At 30.5% G+C, this 23,946-nt stretch overlaps 1 protein-coding gene and 1 non-coding gene across 2 annotated transcripts; both read left to right on the forward strand.

The window, feature by feature from the left end:
- The first annotated feature begins 8,029 nt into the window (after positions 1-8,029).
- Positions 8,030-8,136, forward strand: LOC145955362 (small nucleolar RNA R71). The gene has a single exon (XR_014431976.1). It is a non-coding gene; the product is annotated as a small nucleolar RNA R71 (small nucleolar RNA).
- A 10,568-nt stretch (positions 8,137-18,704) lies between these two features.
- LOC109794128 (temperature-induced lipocalin-1) lies at positions 18,705-21,032 on the forward strand. Its single transcript, XM_020353604.3, has 2 exons — positions 18,705-19,165; positions 20,567-21,032. The coding sequence occupies exons 1-2, from the start codon at positions 18,794-18,796 to the stop codon at positions 20,750-20,752; spliced, it is 558 nt and encodes a 185-aa protein (XP_020209193.1). The 5' UTR covers positions 18,705-18,793; the 3' UTR covers positions 20,753-21,032.
- Positions 21,033-23,946: the final 2,914 nt, after the last annotated feature.

Genomic DNA, 23,946 nt, shown 5'->3' on the forward strand with positions numbered 1-23,946 from the left:
ATAGTAGTTCTCCAAGAAAAGAAGAATAAAAGAAAAGCAAACCTTAGAGTCGATGGCACAGGCGCCCAACCTTCTCCAAGTGTCAAAAACTAAAAAAAACTGTCTCCGAAACAAAAAATCTCCGTTCTAGGCTAACCTCATCTAATTTATAACCTAAAAGGGTAAAAAGGTAAAACTACCAAGATAAAAATTACAAAGATAAAATAAAAATAAAACATAAAACTTAAAAAGCTGGGACGCGAAGTGAATCACGGCCGTGACTGAGAATCACGACCGTGATCTTCTCTGGAGCACATCTATGAAGGGTCAGTGGCGTTCACGGGTGTGATTGGGAGTCACAGCCGTGATTTTCTCTGGTGAATCACGGGCGTGATTTAGAATCACGGCCGTGATTTTCCCTGTAGCTCAGCATTTCCTCTTTAATTCTTAAATCTTGATCCTGCTCAGAGAAAACACAACACATACCAAGAAAAGCATAAAATAGGAAAATGATATAAAAATTTATTAAAAACATGAAAGATATGCATGATTATGCTATGAATTCTTGTGAATTAAAGTGCTAAAATACGAGTAAAATACACAACATCAAATAACCCCAAACTTGAACTTTTGTTTGTCCTCAAACAATAATTAGCACTTTGAAAAAAAAAATTATCAAGAATTAACTGAGCATTAAAAATCTTCACTCTTAGTCTCACAAGGTCCAATTAGAATCTTAATCTTTCATTACTAGTGCCAACTCTTAGTTTCTAAGAGTTTCATGATGTCAAATCTTGTAAAGCTCATTAGTCAAACGAAGATAATTTAACAGAAATAATTTTTCAATGCTTGTGACACAAATAGGGGTAATATTTTTATTTTTGTTTTTGTCTCACCTAAAACATTTCCCCAGTAGCCAATCAGTGTAGAGAGGATGATAATTTCAAGAACACGTAGCCTCAAAGGGGGTCTAGCTATTTTACTAAACAATTCCCCAGTAGCTAATTAGTTCCCTTAGTTTTCTAAGGTTAAGAATATTCTCCCTCTAACCTATGACCTCAAAGGGGTGCTAGGTGATTTTTTTTTTTTTTTTTTATTACCCCCCAAAAGCTTTTAAGCACGAATTAAAAAGAATTTATCTTCAAGAGACTATTTTTATAATTCTCGATCATTTCAAGCCTCAATACTAAGAACCAAGTGCTAGCCACAAAACCAGCTAATTTTTCAACCTTTTGTTCTGAGACTTCAAGATTCAATTCATCACATTCAGTGTTTTCAAAGACGAACAATTTCATTAAAAATATTTACTTTTCAAACACAAATTCAAGCTGGGATTAACTGAATATGTATATATGCATGATTTTTTTTTTTTTTTTTTTTTTTACTTTGCATGAATGAATGAAATGCGTACATCCTCCTAACCCCAAACTTAAAGATTTGCTTGTCCCAAAGCAAAGAGCTAATGAATGCATGATAGATTATTTTGACAAAATTATAAAATGCATGAATATGCAACCAACCCACAACAGAAAGGAATGCTTGTCCCTAAGCATCAGAGTAAAATAAGGAATAAGAAAGATCTCACTGTGGTGGAAAATCATCTGGATACCGTTGAATGTGCCATTGATACATTTGATCAACCATGTAATTATAATGCTGCTGGCGTTCATCCATTTGTTTCAGCTGGTTATCCATTGATTGAATAGCTGCCAGGATAGCAGCATTGTCCACCTCAGGTCCAGGATGTAGAGGGGGTTGTTCAGGAGCTGCTTCCTCATCTGCAGGAGGTAGGTCCTCTAATGGCTCCAGTGGAAACTGCCGTGTAGCCCGGTTCTTCACGGTGTATGTTGGATTTGGTAACTGGTGGTGCACTCCCGACTGGGTTACTACAAAGTAGTATTTATCATCTTCATCTTTCGCAATGCAGTTCATAGAAGAGCAGGTAGCAAAATTAATAGTACGGCTTCCAGGGAGTGGTTCTAACTGGTCCAGCCAAGCGTGATAGCCAAGGTGTTTGGCTATAGTGGTAATGAGGCCGCCATTCACAATCGCACCGTGGCTGGTATTGGAAATACTCTGGAACTGTCGTGCCAAATGACTGCCAGAATCAATAGGCTCCTCTCTGTTTTCCATCATAGCCCATAAAAGTAAAAGGTCGCTCAAACGAACCTTTCCTTCAGAATCACCTCGGGCCAAAACAGTAGAGGCAATAAAGCGGTGCATAATACGGATGGCGGGATGGCGGAAAGCAGAGGAATTACATTTTCCAGCGACCCAATTACTTGTACCTGTCAAACTATACCAAAAAGAACCAGGGTTGAAAGAACTTGGGGTTCTCGTGCTCCCTCCAGTGGGAAATCCAAAAATATTATTGAACTGAGCCAGGGTTAATTCGTGTTCTTGGTTAAACATACGGAAAGAAATCAAACCTTCAGAACAATTTGGCCCAGATAATATTTCCGTGTGGAGAGAGCTCAAGAACTCAAGAACTAGTCGAGGATAAACAACATCATTATGCATGGTAGCAAAGGTTGTCCACCCAATGTTAGTTAACATGAAATTGATATCAGCACGTAAACCCAACTCACGAATAAATGGGAAGTCGAGATACCTGGTAGGATGGATAGTGCGGAAGCGTAATACCTCGTTCCGCTCACGCTGTTCATCGTTCCGATAGAACCTCGGAGGAAGGTGCGGAATTTCACTTGCTTCTTCCTCGTAACTGTGGGTATCGGAAGCGGTGGAGGACGAACCAACGGTACGGGTGCGCTTGGGAGCCATGGATGAACGGAAGGAGTGAATGTGGGAGGAAGAGGGAAGAAGAGGAAGAAGAAGTGAGAAGCTAGGGTTTGGGAGAGAAGAAAAGAGAGAATGGGCAGAGTTCGTAAGTTTGAGAGAAGTGAGAATGTAAAAGGAGGGGGAAAAATATATAAGGGAAAGGGGAATTTCAAAAATCACGGGTTGTATCTGTTGAGCGTCAGCAGGGAATCACGGGCGTGATTGGAAATCACGGCCGTGATTCTCTTTGTGAGTTTTCAAAAATTCAAACAGAGGAGATCACGCCCGTGATTTATAATCACGGTCGTGATTCTCTCTGGGGTTTTCCAAAAATTTTCCAGAGAAGATCACGCCCGTGATTTATAATCACGGTCGTGATTCTCTCTAGGGTTTTCCAAAAATTTTCCAGAGAAGATCACGCCCGTGATTTAGAATCACGGGCGTGATTCTCTCTGGAACTCTGAAATTTTATTTTATTATTTTTTTTTTTTTTTTTTTTTAAGAAACTTGAGTAGGTTCCTCAAGAACCATAGAGTATAATTTTTCTAAGTGTTCCCCATGGAAATATAACTTCAATCTCTGTGCATTGACCTTGAATATGTCGCCTTTATCGTTTCTGATTTCTACAGCTCCATAGGGATATACTTTTTGAACTGTAAAAGGCCCTGACCATCTTGACTTCAATTTTCCAGGAAACAATCTGAGTCTGGAATTAAATAATAGCACCGAGTCCCCTTGCTTGAATTCTCTTCTATGTATATGCTTGTCATGCCACCTCTTTGTTCTTTCTTTGTAAATCTTAGCATTTTCATATGAGTCTAATCTGATTTCATCAAGCTCATTGAGTTCCAATTTTCTTTTTTCTCCAGCATCCTTTAGGTCATAGTTGAAGTATTTTATTGCCCACAAAGCCTTGTGTTCTAGCTCTACAGGAAGATGGCAAGATTTGCCATAAATCAGCCTAAATGGAGACATGCCAATAGGTGTTTTGTAAGCAGTCCTGTAGGCCCAAAGAGCTTCATCTAATCTTAAAGACCAGTCCTTTCTTGTTGTAGATACAGTCTTCTCAAGGATCTTTTTGATTTCTCTGTTGGATATTTCTACCTGTCCACTTGTTTGAGGGTGATAAGGTGTACCAACCTTGTGAGTGACTCCATACTTTTTTAAGAGAGATTCAAACTTTCTTTCAATAAAATGTGAGCCTCCATCACTGATCACAGCTCTTGGGACCCCAAATCTTGGAAATATAATTCTTTTGAAGAGTTTAATGACAGTATTTGAATCACTCGTTTGAGCGGGAATCGCTTCTACCCACTTGGACACATAATCAACTGCAACTAATATGAACTTGTAACCTTTAGAACTTGGGAATGGTCCCATGTAATCTACTCCCCATACATCAAAAATTTCTACTTCTAAAATCCCATTTAATGGCATTTCATGTTTCCTGGATATATTCCCTGATCTTTGGCATTGGTCACAAGAATTTACCATCTTCCAGGTATCCTTAAATAAGTTTGGCCAGTAAAAACCAGATTGTAGAATTTTAGCTGCAGTTTTTGACGTACTAGCATGCCCTCCATATGCGGAAGAATGACATGAGTGAATGATGTGAGGAGCTGCTTCTTCTGAGATACACCTTCTGTAGATACCATCTCTACACCTCTTATATAGGTAAGGTTCATCCCAAATAAAGCTGTTAAGGTCACTAAATAAATTCTTCTTTTGTTGATAATTAAAGTCGTCAGGAAGGACTCCACATGCTAAGTAATTCACATAATCTGCATACCAGGGACTGTTTTTCACAACAACTGCTAAAAGCTTTTCGTCTGGGAAGCTGTCATTAATAGGGAGTTCCTCCTTTGTTGCTTGGTCTTGTGGAAGTCGAGAGAGATGATCAGCTACTACATTTTCTACTCCCTTTTTGTCCACAATCTCTAAATCAAATTCTTGTAAAAGGAGAATCCATCTGAGGAGCCTAGGTTTAGCATCCTTTTTATTAAAAAGATACTTTAGGGCAGAGTGATCTGTGTAAACAATAACCTTAGACCCCACAAGATAAGATCTGAACTTTTCAAAAGCATAGACGACTGCTAACAATTCTTTTTCTGTTGTTGCATAATTGGCTTGGGCTTCATCAAGAGTCTTGCTGGCATAGTATATAGCATGAACCTTCTTGTCCTTTCTTTGTCCCAATACAGCTCCTATAGCATAGTCACTTGCATCACACATGATTTCAAAAGGAAGGCTCCAGTCAGGAGTTTGCAGAATAGGAGCTGTAGTGAGAGCTTCTTTCAACCTGTAGAATGCATTCTTACAAGAAACATCAAAGTTAAAAGGTACCTCTTTCACAAGTAGATTAGATAATGGTTTAGAGATTTTTGAAAAATCTTTAATAAACCTTCGGTAGAAACCGGCATGCCCTAAGAAACTTCTAACACCTTTAACATCAATTGGAAGAGGCAATTTATCAATTACTTCTATTTTTGCTCTATCTACCTCAATTCCTCTCCCAGATATTAGGTGTCCTAAGACAATTCCTTCTTGTACCATAAAATGACATTTTTCCCAATTTAAGACTAAATTCACTTCAGAGCAACGCTGCAATACTTTAGTTAGATTTAATAGACAGTCATCAAAGGAAATACCATAAACTGAAAAGTCATCCATGAAAACTTCCATCTCTTTTTCTAATAAATCACTAAAGATTGCAGTCATACATCTTTGAAAGGTAGCAGGTGCATTACATAGGCCAAAAGGCATTCTCCTATAAGCAAAAGTACCATAGGGACATGTAAAAGTAGTTTTCTCTTGGTCTAATGGATGAATAGGGATTTGATGAAAACCGGAGTATCCGTCCAAATAACAAAAGTATGAATGCATTGCTAACCTTTCAAGCATTTGATCAATAAAAGGTAAGGGAAAGTGATCCTTTCTAGTGGCATTATTTAATTTTCTATAATCAACACACATACGCCACCCAGTCACAGTTCTTGTGGAAATTAATTCATTATTATCATTTTTAACTACTGTCATCCCACCTTTCTTAGGAACCACATGAACTGGACTTACCCAAGGACTATCAGATATAGCATAAATTACCTTAGCATCCAATAATTTCAAAATTTCTTTCTTTACCTCTTCTTTCATCTTGGGATTTAGTCTTCTTTGAGCTTCAACAGAAGGTTTGGATCCTTCCTCCAAGAAGATGCGATGCATACAAAATGAAGAACTAATTCCCTTTATATCAGCCATAGTATATCCAATAACTTTTCTAAATTTTCTCAACTCATTGAGAAGTTTTTCAGTTTCTTTTTCATTTAAAGCTGAATTTACTATGACTGGATAAGTGGAATTAGCCCCCAAAAACTCATACCTTAAAGATGAAGGAAGTGGTTTAAGTTCTAACTTTGGAGAGTTTTCTTCTTGCCAATCTGTTGAAGACTCAAGAAGACTTTCTACTAGAGGATCTTTTTCTTTACACGGGGGACTTGAATCGATCAAGCAAGCATAATTAGGTTGAATCCCTTCAAGATCTATGTGCTTTCCTCCAACTAGAAAATTCTCCAAGGGATCCCTCAAAATAGATCTCATGACTTCTTCCTCCATGTCTTTAGGCAATATATCAACCCTGCAGCAAATATTTTCAAGAGAAGGTTGTCTAACAGATTTAGCAATATTAAATTCCATTGTTTCATCATTAATGGATAAGGACAATTTTCCATGTTTGACATCTACTATCACGCCTGCTGTAGCCAAAAATGGTCTACCTAGTATGATTGGTATTTGTTTGTCCTCTTCCATTTCTAAAACAACAAAATCTCCCGGAATTAAAAATTTACCTATCTTAACTGGAACATCTTCTAAAATTCCTATGGGATATTTTATAGATCTATCTGCTAACTGGATTGACATTGCTGTAGGCTTTAATTCTCCCATATCTAATTTCTTGCAAATTGATAAAGGCATTAAACTGATACTTTCCCCAAGGTCACATAAGGCTTTTTCAAACCTTAGATTTCCAATGAGACAAGGTATAGAGAAACTACCAGGATCCTTAAGTTTTTTGGGCAAATTATGATGGATCAATGTAACAGTCTCTCTATCATCCAATTTCCTTCGGTTAGCTAAAAGATCCTTAAGAAATTTAGCATATGTAGGCATCTGTTGTAGAGCTTCTACAAATGGAATGTTTACATACACTTGTTTGATCATATTTAAAAATTTTTCAAATTGTCTATCAAGTTTAGTCCTTGCTAACCTTTGAGGAAAAGGAATTGGAGGGTGATAAACAGTTTGAGGCTTTGATGAAGATACTTTTTCTTTTTCTAATCTCTCTTTTTCAGGTTTTTCAACCATAGGAGAAGCGTCTTCATCAATCTCAATATTATCATTTTGATTAGACACAGGTCTGTCTAATTTCTTCCCATTCCTTAAAGTAACAACATTAACATTTTCAGCTGGGTTTGCAACTGTTTTACCTGGGAACTTACCTGGAGAATTGTTTGAACTAGGCATCAACTGTGCAATTTGATTTTCCAGTATCTTGTTGTGGAGAGTAATATTCTCAACCTTGACAGCAAGGTTTTGAATAGAATTTGCCATTGAATCATTGGTCTGTTTTTGATTAGTGACAAAATTCTCCATAAGGTTTTCTAATCTTGAAACACTTTGTTGAATTGAGGGTGTCTGTACTGGATTTCCTTCCCCATTAATGAAGTGATTGGACGGACGGAAATTAGGTTGTTGATTGCTAGTTCCTTGAACTGGGTTATTCTTCCAAGAAAAGTTAGGATGATTCTTCCAACCAGGGTTGTATGTGTTGGAATATGGATTACTCTTCTCTCTTCGAGGAGTGTCATAGAAATTATGAGAAGCTGCCACCTGTTCAGTAGTATCTTCTTTTTCTCCAATAAAAATTGAGGTACAATCTACTGCAGTGTGCCCTTGTTCCCTACAAAGGTCACATACTTGATTTGTAGCCACTGAATTAACCTTAGCTTTTTCCATCTTGTCTAATCTTTGATTAAGAGTATCAAATTTTGCTAAGAGTAACTCAATATTGTTCACTTCATATCGCCCCGGAGTTCCTTTCCTTGCTGTGACTTCTCTTTCACTGTATTGGCTGTGATTTGAGGCTACATTTTCCAAAATAATCATGCAGTCATTAATAGGTTTCCCCATGAAAGATCCTCCAGCTGCTGAGTCTAATATCATGGTGCTTTGTTGGTCCAATCCTTCAAAGAAAAATTGGATGGTAAGCCAACGGTTGAAGCCATGTTGTGGGCATGCTTGAAGATATCCTTTGAACCGCTCCCATGCTTCATAAATAGTCTCTCCAGTGCCTTGTTGGAAATTAGTGATTTTCTTCCTCAATTCTTTAGTTTTAGAAGGAGGAAAGAATTTCTCTAGAAAAGCTCTTTCACATAATTCCCAAGTTGCTATCTTTTCTCTAGGCACTGTTCTTAGCCACACCTTTGCCTTATCTCTCAAGGTGAGTGAGAATAAGCGGAGTCGCATTCCATCAGAAACTTCATCATCAAATTGCTGGGTCTCACAGATTTCCAAGAACCCCTCTAAGTGGTCATTAGGATCTTCTGATGGTAGTCCTCCAAAGGTGTTCTGTTTGAGCATATTCACCAGAGAAGCTGGTACAGTAGCTCCAGTTTGCATCTCCCCTCCAGGTATCCCACGAGCTACGGGTGCAGAGTAATCCCGAAGCGGTAAATTATCTCGTTGTGCAGCCATGTCAAATTCTCTAGAAAGGTTTCTTTTCCTTCTCAGGAGAGTTCTTTCAATCTCAGGATCAAGTGGTGTTGGTTTCCCAAGACGTAGAGATCTCTTTTGCATTAACCCTAAGGCACTGCAAAAAAAAAAAAAGAAAGTGACCCGTGAAATCTGAATTGGAGAAGTAAACACTAAAAAAAAAAATTATTTATTTATTTAATTTTATTTTATTTTTTTTTTTATTTTTTTTTTAAAAAAAATTCGAATTAAAATAATTGTAATTTAAATCAAGAGACGTAGTCCCCGGCAACGGCGCCAAAAACTTGATGTATGGAAAACCGCAAGTGTACGGTTGTCGTCAAGTAATAAATATCGAATCACAGGGACTACGTGTTTGACCTAGAATTACTAGTATTTTAATTTGAATTTTAAAACAGATTGAATTTTTGTTTTGAGATGATAAGATCAGATTTGATGGTAAAAGAGATAGTAATGCAATTAATGAATAAGATAAAACTTTAAGATAAGATAAGGAGATTTCCGGGAATCTAGGGTTCGCACAAAGAGTTCCAACAATATTGAATTATTATTTTCATTAATTAATTCTATTCCATCTTGAAGGTAGTCTTAACCTAATTTAATCCTTGCACCTTCTCAGGCTACGAGGACGTGTTTAATTAAAATTAATCTCTACTCTCGTGGTAATTACGTTCAATTAAACCCATTAAGATCTTTGTTAATCTATTGCTCCTCGAAAGCTTAAATCAACTCTCGTGATTTAACACTCAAGTCTGTTCCTTTAGGTTCCGATAATTAGGTTCTCCTCTCAGTTCATCCCTAATTATCTATGATTATGAAAATTAAGATTAATTGTTTATCATAATTATAATCAAGTTCTCCTCTTAGTTCATCCTTAATTAATGTTATTATGAAAACAATAATATTAAAGTTCATATATAAAATATAAAAGAACAGATCAAGAGTTGGAATAAAATTAAGAAACTGAATAATGCATTAATAAAGAGGTTCTCAGAGGCTAAGCCCTGATCCCAGAAAAAGGGAAACTACTCACAGGAATTCATAGTAGTTCTCCAAGAAAAGAAGAATAAAAGAAAAGCAAACCTTAGAGTCGATGGCACAGGCGCCCAACCTTCTCCAAGTGTCAAAAACTAAAAAAAACTGTCTCCGAAACAAAAAATCTCCGTTCTAGGCTAACCTCATCTAATTTATAACCTAAAAGGGTAAAAAGGTAAAACTACCAAGATAAAAATTACAAAGATAAAATAAAAATAAAACATAAAACTTAAAAAGCTGGGACGCGAAGTGAATCACGGCCGTGACTGAGAATCACGACCGTGATCTTCTCTGGAGCACATCTATGAAGGGTCAGTGGCGTTCACGGGTGTGATTGGGAGTCACAGCCGTGATTTTCTATGGTGAATCACGGGCGTGATTTAGAATCACGGCCGTGATTTTCCCTGTAGCTCAGCATTTCCTCTTTAATTCTTAAATCTTGATCCTGCTCAGAGAAAACACAACACATACCAAGAAAAGCATAAAATAGGAAAATGATATAAAAATTTATTAAAAACATGAAAGATATGCATGATTATGCTATGAATTCTTGTGAATTAAAGTGCTAAAATACGAGTAAAATACACAACATCACTAGGCAAAAGTTAGGACAAAGCAGCATCCCGAACTGAAAATCGAGAGGTAGCCAGGAAGATCATTTAATCAATACGCAATCCGAAGTCATCATTTAACTTTGAAGGGAATATTAAGCTAACGTGAAAAATGGTTTCCTTACTTTGAATGTGTTGGTTCATCAGCCTAAACACTAGCCAACCTCGGCCAACCATTCTTCTAAAAACAACCTAAAAAAATCCTTTTAAAATAAATATTCTGAAAAATAAAAAATATCCCTTTCTTTCTCTTTTCTTGACCAACATGGCATTAAGATAGTATTGAGAAATACACGAAATATGCATAGTGAATACTCACAGAGAGAGAATGGAGGTGTCCTGGAACAGGGTCTGGGAACACTTGATCCAAGAGCTAACAAATCATATCTGGTACAGGTAGGAGGGTCGAACTACACAAGCCTTAGGTTCAAGAAACAACACCTGTAATAAATTCGACGCGGCTAAAGGCTAACAATCCATGTCATTGATCAATGCACATAGATTAATTTCTTGAAAGTAAAAATAAAATTTCATTTTAAACATTAGCATAGAAGCATCATTGCATAACATGCATATGGCACAAGGATGCACAAAAGGGTTAAAAAAAAAAAGAAAAAAAACACAAAAAAAAACAACAACAACAAAAAGATCACTCAATCCATTCTTGCTTTGTACTCTCTTTGCATTTTGCATCCTAGTTTTGTTTGTTGCTATCATGGGGAACTCTTGAGCCAAAGCACCCGCAAGCACCAGAAAGCTCGACCATCAAGTAAGGCGACGTGTCAACAAGAAGGCATTAAAAGCCTAACTCTACAAGGGCACTCCATACAAATGGTTTCATATATCCACCAAGAAAAAAGACACATCAACAACAAGGCAGAGAAAAACTCACCAAGGAGGAATAAGCAAGCCTACATGAATGGATTACAAGAACAAAGCCAGGAGTGGCTTCCAAAAAAATACTCATCAATAAAGATTCAGCAAATAACATCATCATGGGATGGGATCCCTCCACCAATGATGAAAACAAAAGATAAAACAGAAAAAAGGCAAGCATTCTTTTCTAAACAAGATTTTTTAGGCTCAACCTTATAACAATGGTTATGAAGGTTACATAGGTGTTGTATTTGTCTCACTTAGACGTTATACAATCAATATAGAGTAATAAGCTTTTAAAAGAATGAATGAAGTTTATACACAAGTGTATTTTTTAGAGAGTGTATGTTTCAATACAAATGTATCTATATATGTGTTGTCTCTTCTTTCTTAAGCTTTGAATCTTCTTATATAGTAACTCCAAGAAGATAATCGTTGCAACACTTTGAATCTAAGCCACAAATTTGCTTTGTTTGTCTTCATTGTTTTTCCTTGCGATGGCAGGTAACCATTTGACTTATTTAATGTGAGCATTAAATACATTTCACCAAATGATATCTCTTATCTAATCAAGGGGGCTACTTTCAACTTTCCATATCAAATGGAACTTGTAGAAGTAATGTCAACGCGGAGCAGTTGTAGTAGTGACTTTATTTGTTTTTCTATGTGATTTAAGGGATTTTGATTCTAACAAAAAGTATGATTCTTTTCTTTAATAAATTTATGAGTTCCAAGATGACTTTCTGATTTGATTTGTTAAGAAATGAAACATTCAATACAAACTTTGTCATTAGTCTCAATAAATAATAAACATTTAATGTAGAATGCATGTATAGATGATCTACATCTTATACTTTGTCTAAAAAGAATTTTTCAAAGACGTTTTTGAAAAATTTTCTTATAAAAACATTTTTTTTGCTAACATTATTAAAACTTTGAAGCTTGAGAGATCCAAGATTGTCTTTTGACATAATAGTTACAAATTTAGATGCATGTATGAAGCCTAAGTAGAATGCATGTCGTGTTTAATGTTATCCTTATGTCTTATATGTGTTATACATGGATGAGATGTATCCACACTTCCTATATTTATTATTGTGTGTATTTGGATTGATTGTCATTTGCAAGTATAAACAAAGTATAAGAGGATGAGTATGATGGATGAGAAACTCAATGCTTCGATTGGTGTTGGGTTTTGCTATGATATTGTAACGTTGGGGCTAATAGATTTTGTCTTGTTTGCTTAATTATAGATGAAACTTGATTTTATGATGGATTATTTTTTGAAAGTTTTGTATAAAGGTTCAATTTGTTCCTTGATTTGAACTTATGTCCCTATTTGTATATCTTTTTATTTAAAAATTTTATTCAGTTTTGTGAACCTTTTTACTACAAGACCTAAATTTTAAGAGATTTTTATGAGATTTTTAATTTAAAAACTTTTTAATATAAAAGATTATTTATTATGCTTTGGGGTTGAAGGGAGTCATAATCAAAATTGTACAACTATAATATTTGAAGGACTAAAATTTCTCGATTAAAATTTGGGTGATTAAAATCATATAACTACAATACTTGAGGAACAAAAACGTATTTAAATTTTATCTTAATTAATATTCCTTAATTTTTAGTCATTTTTAACTCTAAACTAGCTAAAATTGGTGATAAGGAGTAAAAAGGAATTATAAGAAAATATCTAGAATTTAATCATGAAAAAAAAATTTCTAAGGCCTAAAAACTGACAAAGCAATATTTGCAACAACTTAATTTTTTTTTTCACACCAATTTTTTTTAAGATTTTACCTTAAATTAATCTATTTAAACCACTATTTTATTATTTAAATTTCTAAGGTAAATTAAATTTAAATTGTAAAACTTACTTTGATGATTTTTTCCCGATTTATCACTTTATATAAAAAATAGTGTTTTAATTTGGTATTGTAGAACTTAAATATTTATTGTATAAAACAAAAATTTATTATAAAATATATATAAATAAATACTATATTTGAGTATATAAATATTCAAATAAATATTTATATTTTCGTGTATTGACACAAATAATTTACAATTCAATCTAAATTTGTATTCTTCATGACATGAGTTAGATATCCCTAACCTTATTTTGATAGACATATTTATTTAAGAAAATCTCTTGGTGTCTAATAGTTATAGAATTGTCAACCTTTATTTATCATTATTACTAATTAAAATAATTATATAAATTATATTATAATAGTATTTTAGTATGTGCAATACACATACTAAATATTTATTATATATACTAAAATTTAAATTAAATTATATATACAAATAAAAAAGTTATCCTTGAATATATAAATTATATTTAATAATTATATAAATAAATACTTTTAAATATCAAAATATATTTTAGATTTATGATAAATAATTTATATTACAACATTATATGATTTTTATTTATTGATAATTTATTTTAAAATTAATAAAATTAATTCATAAATAATTAAAAATAAAAATTGAATTAAATGTAAAGTTAAGAGAATCCTAAAAAACTCTTTCATTAAAGAAAAATCCTCAAAAATACTCTCACACAAGATAGGAATTCCTATTTAAATAATATTTTAATCTATGCAAAAAATTTATTATATATAACTAAAATTTATAATAAATTATACATATACAAAAATATTATGTTTGAATATATAAATTATATTTAAAATTTACATAAATAGATATTTTTAAATACATAAATTATATTTTATATTTATGATAAATAACTTATATTATAATACAATATTATTTTTATTTATTGATAATATATTTTTAAAAATTAAAGTTTAATTTAATAAATAATCACAATAAATAAAAATTAAATTAAATTAAAAAAATTTAAAATCTCTCATAAAAAAAATCTTAAAATTTTATACAAAATTTATATTTAATATATGAGAATTAATTTAAAATTTATAAGTGAATCAAAATCATGTAATTTTTAATGGAAAAATTACTTACAGATATTATTAATATGCATATGTCGGCACAATATTGCTAATTTCTGGAAAATAAATAATGAAGTTTCTTCGAACTATTATTCTGGCGTGTCTTTAGCTCCAAGCATACAATTGAAATGGACATAAGCTATTTCTTGCCCATTAAGCTTTATCTCTTGGCTCAGAAGCCACTAGAATTAGCTAATCAGTTTTTGCATTTTCGAAACAAGCCAAATATTATACATAATTAATATTATTTGAGAAAATAAAAAATTATTTTCTCAAACCTCAAAAGAGGAAATGAAGAAACTTATATATATATATATATATATATATATATATATATATATATATAATATATATATAATTATAACCATTTTTCTCTCTTTTATCTGGGTGAGGAAGAGTTGAGTAGTTAGAAATATGAAGATTTAGGTTTAATTTTCATTGCGACATCTTTGTAATCTTTTTTATTTAAAAAAAAAAAGTTAAAAATCACATTAAATGACAACAAATTCAAATCTCATTGTATATATTAATTCAATAATTATTATTTATCGAACTACTTTTAATTTATTTATTTAAAAAAATCATAAGAATAGAGAAAACTGTTGTAAAGAAATAGAGGTAAAATAAATAAATGATTGAGTTTCACACAATCACACTTTCCCGACAACTTCTACTTCTTTGCAAAGTAACATACAATTCTTTAATCTAGAGCTGTCAAAACGGGCTACCCGGCCTGGCCCACCATGGGTTGGCCATTTGGTGGGTCAATCCAACCCGGCTCATTTATCAGTGAGCTCAAAAAAATCGAGCCTGATCCGGCCTACCACGGGTTAGTGGGTTAAACGGGTTGACTCACCTTAAAAAAAATAATTTTTTTCATTTTTTTTTTCTTAATATACAACTAAAGCAAAAATTTAAACTTATTTTAAAAATCTGAGATTCTTAATTAAGACATTCTTAAATGAATTATTCATCCCAAACATTAAATAATAATTTTAAATACAATTAAATCAAATCTAAATAATCTCAAATAGATAAATATAATTTAAAATTATCTTAAACTTCAAATACAATCCAAAATCACAAAAATTACAAATCACAATCCAACATTAAATTATTATTGTCTCATGTTGGACTACACCATGACCCAATAATTATTGTATTTTTTCAAAAAAAAAAATTTAATCACGAGTTGGTGGGCCAGCCCGGCTCACCACGGATTCAACCCGGGTGAGCCGGGTTGGTGGCGAGCCGGGTTCAAATTTGACCCGTATTAAAATTTTCAAAAAAATTTTAACCCAACCCGGCTCGAACCCGTGGTGAGCCGAGTTGGCTCGCCGGGTCAAGCCCATTTTGACAGCTCTACTTTTATCATAAGAATAAAATATTTGTTTCTTCAAAATTAACATTACTTAATTTTTTCTGAAATTTAAATTAAATAAAAAATATATAATGTTTTAAAATTACTTTTTTTTTATATATAAAATAACTATAAAAACCTAAACACGCTCCTGATACCCTTTTCTTATAGTCAAGAAGGAGGAACAAAATGTCAAAAAACCAGATGTACCGAATCTAGAAAAACAAATACTTGAAACTTGAAAGGGAGAACTACATTCATTCACTTATTTTTATTTATTTTATTTTTTCCTTATATATTACTTATTAAGTCTATCATTTTAGTCCTTTAATTTAATTTTAACCTTCACCCATCCAATTATGAGATAAACGTGTACTGGGACTCTACTAGAAGCTGCCAACATCCGACATAGTATCACATCGGTCCACAGAAAGAAAAGCACCGTCTTTAAATAAGAAAAAACAATAAAATAAATAAGGTCATTGCTCTTATCCTTAAGAACTTACGTGGTCCAAACTCCTCCACACCTTTCTCCTGACTTGTTGTTACTCTAAAATATCTTTGTCCCGTCCGTTCAATACAGGGGAAAGGTTATATTTTAATTATCGAGAAACAATTGTTTACCAAATTATCAAAACAAATCATCAAATTTAATTTTTTTAAATTTTAATCTTTTCACCTCTTTATTTATTTATATGATTTAAAAAGTTAATTTATAGTATTATAATATGATTTAATCAAAACAAAATTAGGAATGACAAAAATTATGAGTATCCAGTATTTAGTGAATAAAATCTATTATAAATAATAAATAAATAGTCTAAATAGATATTAATAAACAACGAGTATATATATTTTTTATCTATTTATAAATGAGATGATAACAGAAGTAGTAGTATTCATATTTGTCAAATATTTACTAAATAATATTATTTAAATATTTATATTTATATTTTATAATTTTAATATTTTAAAAAAATTATTATTAATTACAAATTTAAAAATTTATATTAATTATTTATCTTAAACATTTCAATATATTTAACATTAAATATATAAACTTGAAGTTATTTATAATATTTTTTAATTTTTAAGAGCATTCATAAATATTCATAAATACTCACAAATATTTATAAAATTTGTAGATACTCATTAAATAGATATCTGCAAAGATATAAAACAGGTACAAGACAAATTTTTATATGACAGGATAAATATAGATATCGTGTTACCTATCCTTATGAGATCTCATTGTTATCTCTAATCAAAATAGTCTCATTCAATAAAAAATTCATTTTAAAATATATATATAATATATCTTAAATAAAGATAATATTTATGCAAAATTTAAACTACTAAATAATTTTTTTTAACAAAATTCAGTGAAATTGATTCAAACTTAAATCAATTCATTGAGTTAACTTAGTTTGTTATCAAAATTATTTATACACAATAATAAGATAATATATATATATATATATATATATATATTATATATTAAGGATGATTTAATATTTTATTTATATAAATTAAAATTAATGTAATTTTAAAATATATAAAATATAAATAATTTAATTATTTTTAAATTTTAATAAAATTTGATATATATGTGTGAGTAGTAAACTTAAATTTAAAGTTAAAACATAAATTCTTGTGAGATTTTTTTTTCCAAAAAGAATATAAATGACCATAATCATAGTCGGAGTAGAATTAAAATTGAATCCCATAAATAAAGTTTTAGTTTTGAACCTTACGAAAAAATAATTGTAATTAAAAATAGATGTCTTTCGAATAATAGTCATCAAGTTTTTAATAAAATTGAACCCCTTAAATAAATTTTGTTTCGAACCATGTGAAAAAACATTTGTAATTGAGAATAGATGTCTTCCTAATAATAGTCATCAAGTTCTTAATAAATTAATAAATATTTTATACTCATACAACGATATAAAAAAAATCATAAATGTTTATAAAAGATACAGTTAACATGATAAAAAAAAATCATAAACAGTAGTAAAAATAATACATAGTTAAAATGATGAAAAAAAATAACATAAATGTTCATAAACACAGCTATTAACAAGAAGAGGAAACAAAAGACCATGAACAGAAAATGTAAACCAATTTTATTACGTTATCAAATTACAAATTACAAATATAAAACAAGTTTTCTAACTTTTACATAATTAAAAGTCAATCAAATAATATTTTTATTGGTTGACAATCTAATTTGTTTATGGTAATAATACATAGCCATGAAACACTTAAAAAAGAGAAAACATATTATACACTAATAATATAAAATAATTTTATATTATCATCTATTTATAAATTATAATATATCACGAATTTTTAATTTTTATAATAATTATCTTAAAATTATATTAATAAAAAAATATTTATTTATAGTGTAATTGTAATTTTTAACAATACATTTTAATGTAAAATAATAAAATTAATTATTTATTAAAATTATTGTGTTTAATATTAAACTATAAATGTATTTTTAATTTTTTAAATTTAAATTTTTTTTTGTATTTAAAACTTATATATTTATTCTTAAAATATCTATAAAAAAATTTATTATTTTAGTTCCTTTACTAAAACAATAATTAAAAAAATAATTTTTAATAACTAAAACATTAATTTTTAAAATTATAAAAAATAAAATAAATTTTAAATTTGAAAAGGTAAAATAAAAATATTTTATATTTTAATGATTAAAAACACCAATAAGAAGCATATATTCTAAATTTAAAAGAATAAAAATATAATTATATCTCACTACCTTCATCTTCATATATAATTATATAAGGCTTTTTCACTTTTATATTACCTCTTATCATAACACCTTCTTTTAATTATCAATCGTACTAGTTATAGTTATATCTTTTAAAAATATTTTATTTAATAAATAATTATTTTAGATAAAAATAATAAATATTAAAATTAATTAATAAAAATTCCTTCTTTTATTAAGATAGAAAAAAATATTAATTATTTAGATAAAAATAATTAATTTTAAGTAAGTTAAATTATTGATTTTCTTTATCTAGATTAACAAATTTTTAAAAAGTATAACTTAGTTAAAAGAAAGACTTATAATTAGAGAAGAAGTTACTTTATTAGTTAGGTGCGGATTAGAAGCATGAGAAATTAGGTTCAATATTTATTATTATTATTTTTGTAATTTTTTTTATTTTTATTATAAAAAAAAAAGGAGTTACCGAGTTAGCACTAATTAAGTTTGCAGGATAATTCAAGAATTGGTGTACAAGCTTTTCATCTTGATAGACACCTATCTATATATATCCACTTTGGAAACCTTATGAGAAACACTAATTTAGAAACCTTGGCAAAGAAATCTTTGTTTCTCTGAGTGTCGTGTAATTTCCTTCCCCCCTTCAATGGCCGAGAATGAGTTGAAAGTTGTGAGGGGTTTGGACTTGCAAAGGTACACGGGGAGGTGGTACGAGATAGCCTCATTCCCTTCATTTTTTCAGCCAAGGAACGGTGAGAACACCAGAGCCACATACACTCTTAATGAAGATGGGACTGTGCACGTGCTCAACGAGACTTGGAGTAATGGCAAGAGAGTTTCCATAGAGGGATCTGCATACAAAGCTGACCCCAAGAGTGATGAAGCCAAGCTCAAGGTCAAGTTCTATGTTCCTCCTTTCTTGCCCATTATTCCTGTTGTTGGCAACTACTGGGTCTTGTACGTGGATGATGATTATCAGTATGCTTTGATTGGTGAACCAACCAGGAAATACCTTTGGGTAAGTTTCCAATTTTTTCCTTCTGTTTTTCTTTTCCCCTTAGTTTTATGCATAATATTGAGTTTTTTAATACTTTTGAAGAAAAATTCTTGTTGTAAATATTTAAAAAACATTAAAAGAAAGATCATATATTAAAGGAGAAAAAATGATTAAAATTTAGATTAAGAAAAAAAATATGTATATGTTTTTGATTTATAATAATAAAAAAAAAGAAGTACTTCATTTATACGAAGTCATTAACTTTATTTATAACTAATTTCTTTTAGAAAATATGTATATGACTAAAGTGGAAGTATGTTTGAGAATGTTCCGTTGAAGTCTTTATTTAAGTAACGAGTTTTGCCTTCTACAATTTTAATTTTATGTCTCAAATTTTTGTTGGCGAGGTTTTAAATTGCTAACATGGTTTTGTGACGATTCTTAATACCGTGAAAAATTATGGATGAATATAATTTGTTTTATGTGGTCACGACGTTGGTGACCTCAAAAAATAATCTTGATGTTACGGTTCAATTGTTGTTGCCTTTTTTGAAACCTTGCATCTTGTTTTGGAAATTTGATTGCATATGGAGGCTTTTAATTCGAAAAGGTGTTAGAAGTTAGAACACAGAGTAAAATGACAATAGCCTTTTGATTGCATAAGGAGGCTTTGCGTGAGACTGTTATTGTGGTCTATTTTGTTGGGGGATAATTTCTGTTCTACAATGGAACTATTTAACATTAAAGTTTATCTGAGTAAACTTTTTTATCCACTTATACGATAAAAAAATAATTAAAAAAAGAAAATATTAACATTTTTTTTAAAATTAAAATTAACTTACAAATAAATTAAGTAATAAAAACTTTATGCTACCGACAAAATCCGGGTGCTTCTTCAGCCCAGGTCTTGTTGTGTCGCAGGAAGCTCCTTAGTCCTTACTGCATTCGTCTTTTAATTGCCGACTTGATGGATTTATTCAACCCTCGAGGCTAGTTAGTTTCTTGTTCTTTTTTTTATTTTTGTTTTTCTTTTTATCGCTTGTATACTTTAAATAAAAAAATAAAAAAAACTTTCTTATGTTAGTTTTTTAAAAATTTTATTTTTAATTATATAAACTATTTTTTTTCATAGAAAAAATTGTTTTAATATTTTTCTTTTTCAGGAATACTTTTGAAAAAATTTACTCAAACATGTCGATACTTCTTAATCTCAGATAATGGGGCTTTATATAAGTACAGTTTTCTGCAATTTGTCACGATTTAGGTGCCGTAAGTGTAATTTTAAACTAGAATAAAAAATCAACATGAGACATGAAAACATTGGAATTTCATCTTAACAGCTAACTGATTTTGTATATCTTATTTATGATTTGTTGGTAATTTGATTTTCCTGACGCAACTTTATTAAAATTTGAATCCTAGATATTATGCAGGAAAACCCATTTGGAGGATGAAATCTACAACCAGCTTCTTGAGAAAGCCACGACAGAGAAATATGACGTGAGCAAACTCCACAAGACCCCTCAGAGCGATCCTCCACCAGAGGGAGATGAAGGCCCCAAAGACAACAAAGGCATTTGGTGGATCAAATCCTTGTTTGGGAAATAGGCCTCCATGATGATATGTAATTTATTATGTTGAAAAGGTATTTCATTAAATGTAATGAGTATCTATTAAGAATCCTTAGTTGAGCAATTTTAAGTTTGAATCCCCCAAAGGGATATATGTATTGGCTTGCTTTGTAAATTTATGCGAACTTTTGTGTGGTGTGGCTGTTGTTGATGTACTCATGTCACACTGGTTTTGCTCATCACAATTAAGGGTTGTATAATTCATCAAAGTAAAACTTTGGTATGTATATTATAATAATATTAATTTACTTATTAAATCTGCCAAAATATGTATTTGGTTTTTTTTATTGAGTAAATTTAGTCTTTGAAAGATAGTAGATGTGGTTATTAGGTTATTAAAAGACTTTTTTAACATATAGATTTTTAAATTTTAACTTAGTTATGCAAATTAGTCATTTTATTATATTTAATTATTAATTTTGATAATTTCTTGAACAATTAGGTGATAAGTGTTAAATTAGCATATTTTTTGTTTCTTTTTAGTTAGTTATTTTTTCTTTTAATTATCTAATATGGATCATAATGTAAAATTTTGGTATCTTTTGGTTAACAATGAATATTTTTTCATATTTAGATAGAGATATCAAATGGATTAGATTGATTTAACCTAACTTACATAGGTCAAATGTTATTTTACATTAAATTACCATCGGGCTAAATTGACCTATTTATAGAAATATAAAAAAATTAGCATACTTGATATTTGGTTAGAGTTGGAACTAGGGGACAACACCAACAACAGAAAATAAAGTAACAAATGATAACTGAAATGAGATAAAAAAATGTCATAAAAAAGGACTTGTTGATTAGCTAGGTAAATATATTTGAATAGTTGAGTAGGAAAAAAATCATATCATAAAAGAGAGAAGATTTTCTTATAAAGTAAAGTGTGATACCTTAGAATTTCATGGTCTAAGTAGTGATAGTGACTCATTATCGTCACTCCATGATCATAGGACACGAATGTGACTATATCTTCGTCTTCTTTGACAAACAAAACAAAAATGATGAGTCACGAGATTAAGTCATCAAGGGGACAATAAGATTATGGGAGTGGTGAAACTCTCACAACGATTAATCTTAATTCTAAGCTTGTAAGCAAATACAAAAACATGAAAGATTATTACTATTGTAGTATTATTATATTTTATTCTATTATTTTATAACACATTACATATTGATGTTCATTTAGATTATTTCAATTATTAGTTTATCGGTCAGCCCAACTTGAGCCTATTTGACTTGCCGAGCTTAACAAGTCAAATCAAAATGATCTAATTCTTTTTAAGTCATTCTTTTTAAGACTTAGTCTGACCTTATTTGTGGGCTAGCTGGATCGAGCTCAAATTAATAGCTCTATGTTTAAATATTTTGCTCATGGTGCTCTGGTTAAAATAGAAGGTTGTTGTTAGGTTTCGTAAGATTTTTTGTAGTCAAATTTTTTCTATCTCAGTCATCCTTAATTTCTTCATTTGTTCTTATATAAGTTTAGGATTATAAATCCTAAATTATTGAATTTGGGATTTGGTAAAATGAGTGGTTGTTCTAAAGGATCTCAAGCAAGGATGCATAAATGATTTATGGGTGATTCTGTTATATTTAATGAATCACGAAACTCCTTTAATAGAAGTGAGGAAAAGCTTATTGGTGATGGTCCTCTCTATTACTATGGAAATAAGACTTTGTTAAGGATTTCATGAACAATCAAAAACTTAGGAAATTTATTTTTCACTTGTCCTCTACAACTCTGACGCTTTGGTTGATGTTCCTCTTCAATAATGTCTCAAACACTTGTCTCGTAGAAATGAGTTTTTTCTCGCGCAGATGGGTTTCATAGATGAAATGGAATACGAGAATGAGATTGAGTATGAAGAAATAAGTCATTTAAATGTCACTTTAGTTCTTTTAAAATTAAATTAAAAATTAAACCTTGTCACATGTCAAAATCTACTTAGTTAGTAGTTGCATGCCAACTGAAAGAGAAAATATGTGTCAATGTGATAATTAATTGTTGGCTGGTCATGAGACTAACAAAATTAGTAATTAAGCATAACATAATGACTAACTTACATAACATAATTAAAACATAGAAATCCACATGTCACAAAAAATCTTTCAAGGACCTATCAGTCTCTTCTATCATCTTCCAATAACTAAATTAGATATATTATTAAATTTTATTTTGGTTTTTTATTTTTTAAAATATTCATTTTGGTCCTTTAATTTTAAAATTTAAGTAAATGTTATTATTTGAAATTAGTGATATTTATTGTTATTATTATTATTATTTTGGCATGTGACTTTGATTTATTATAAGATATAAAATTTGATTCATTAAATTCACCAATATAAAAATTATACACTCAATTAATAATCAAACTAAAAAGGGCCACAAACATGATAAAAAAAAGTGCTTCTAAAATGAGTTCACAAGAAATTGAGAAAAAAATGATATTAGATTTTTTTTCTTTAGTTTTTTAGTTGAGAGATTCATTTGCATGCAATTTTTATTATGTTTATGATTTTTTTTGAACATTAATTTAGTTACTTTTTTTTAGGCTAATTTAATACAATAAATTTCATGTCATGAATTAATAAAAGGATGTTTAAAATCACAGACCAAAATTAAAATAGTCAATGTATTGGAAGGATAATATCATACTAGTATTTATTTTAACTCAAAAATGAAAATAACTTCCATCTCTAAAACTAACCTCGTCTCTTTCGATCCATTATGATCTCACTCTGAACTTTTCTCATCATAACCTCCTTCACGACTTTCGGTGAAGTAATCCTTACCATAATTTTCTTGTGATTGACCTGACTCCTCATGTGACTGATATCTTCCTATGAAGCCTTTTAATTGTCCTTGTTTTATAAGATCCTCTACTTCATCCTTTAGGGATGTGATGGAGTCTTCATGAGTTGAATCTCCATGATCTTGATTTTAACTTCTCCACGGATCCTTGAAGATTATCCAAGGGAGAGTAGCAAACAAGAGAAGCAATATTGACCAAGGATGAGCCAAGAGTCTCGAATAGAATTAGGGGTTCCTAAATCTACAAAGAGAAACGCTCAAGGTGACTAGAAGAAAGGTTTCTTCCTAGGGTGACTTCAATGGAGAGAAAAGAGCTTTTAAAAGAAGTAATTCTCATTCAATATGCCAAAGTG

The sequence above is a fragment of the Cajanus cajan genome, chromosome 2 (genome assembly GCF_000230855.2).
Source record: "Cajanus cajan strain Asha chromosome 2, NIPB_CcT2T_4, whole genome shotgun sequence".
NCBI lineage: Eukaryota > Viridiplantae > Streptophyta > Magnoliopsida > Fabales > Fabaceae > Cajanus > Cajanus cajan.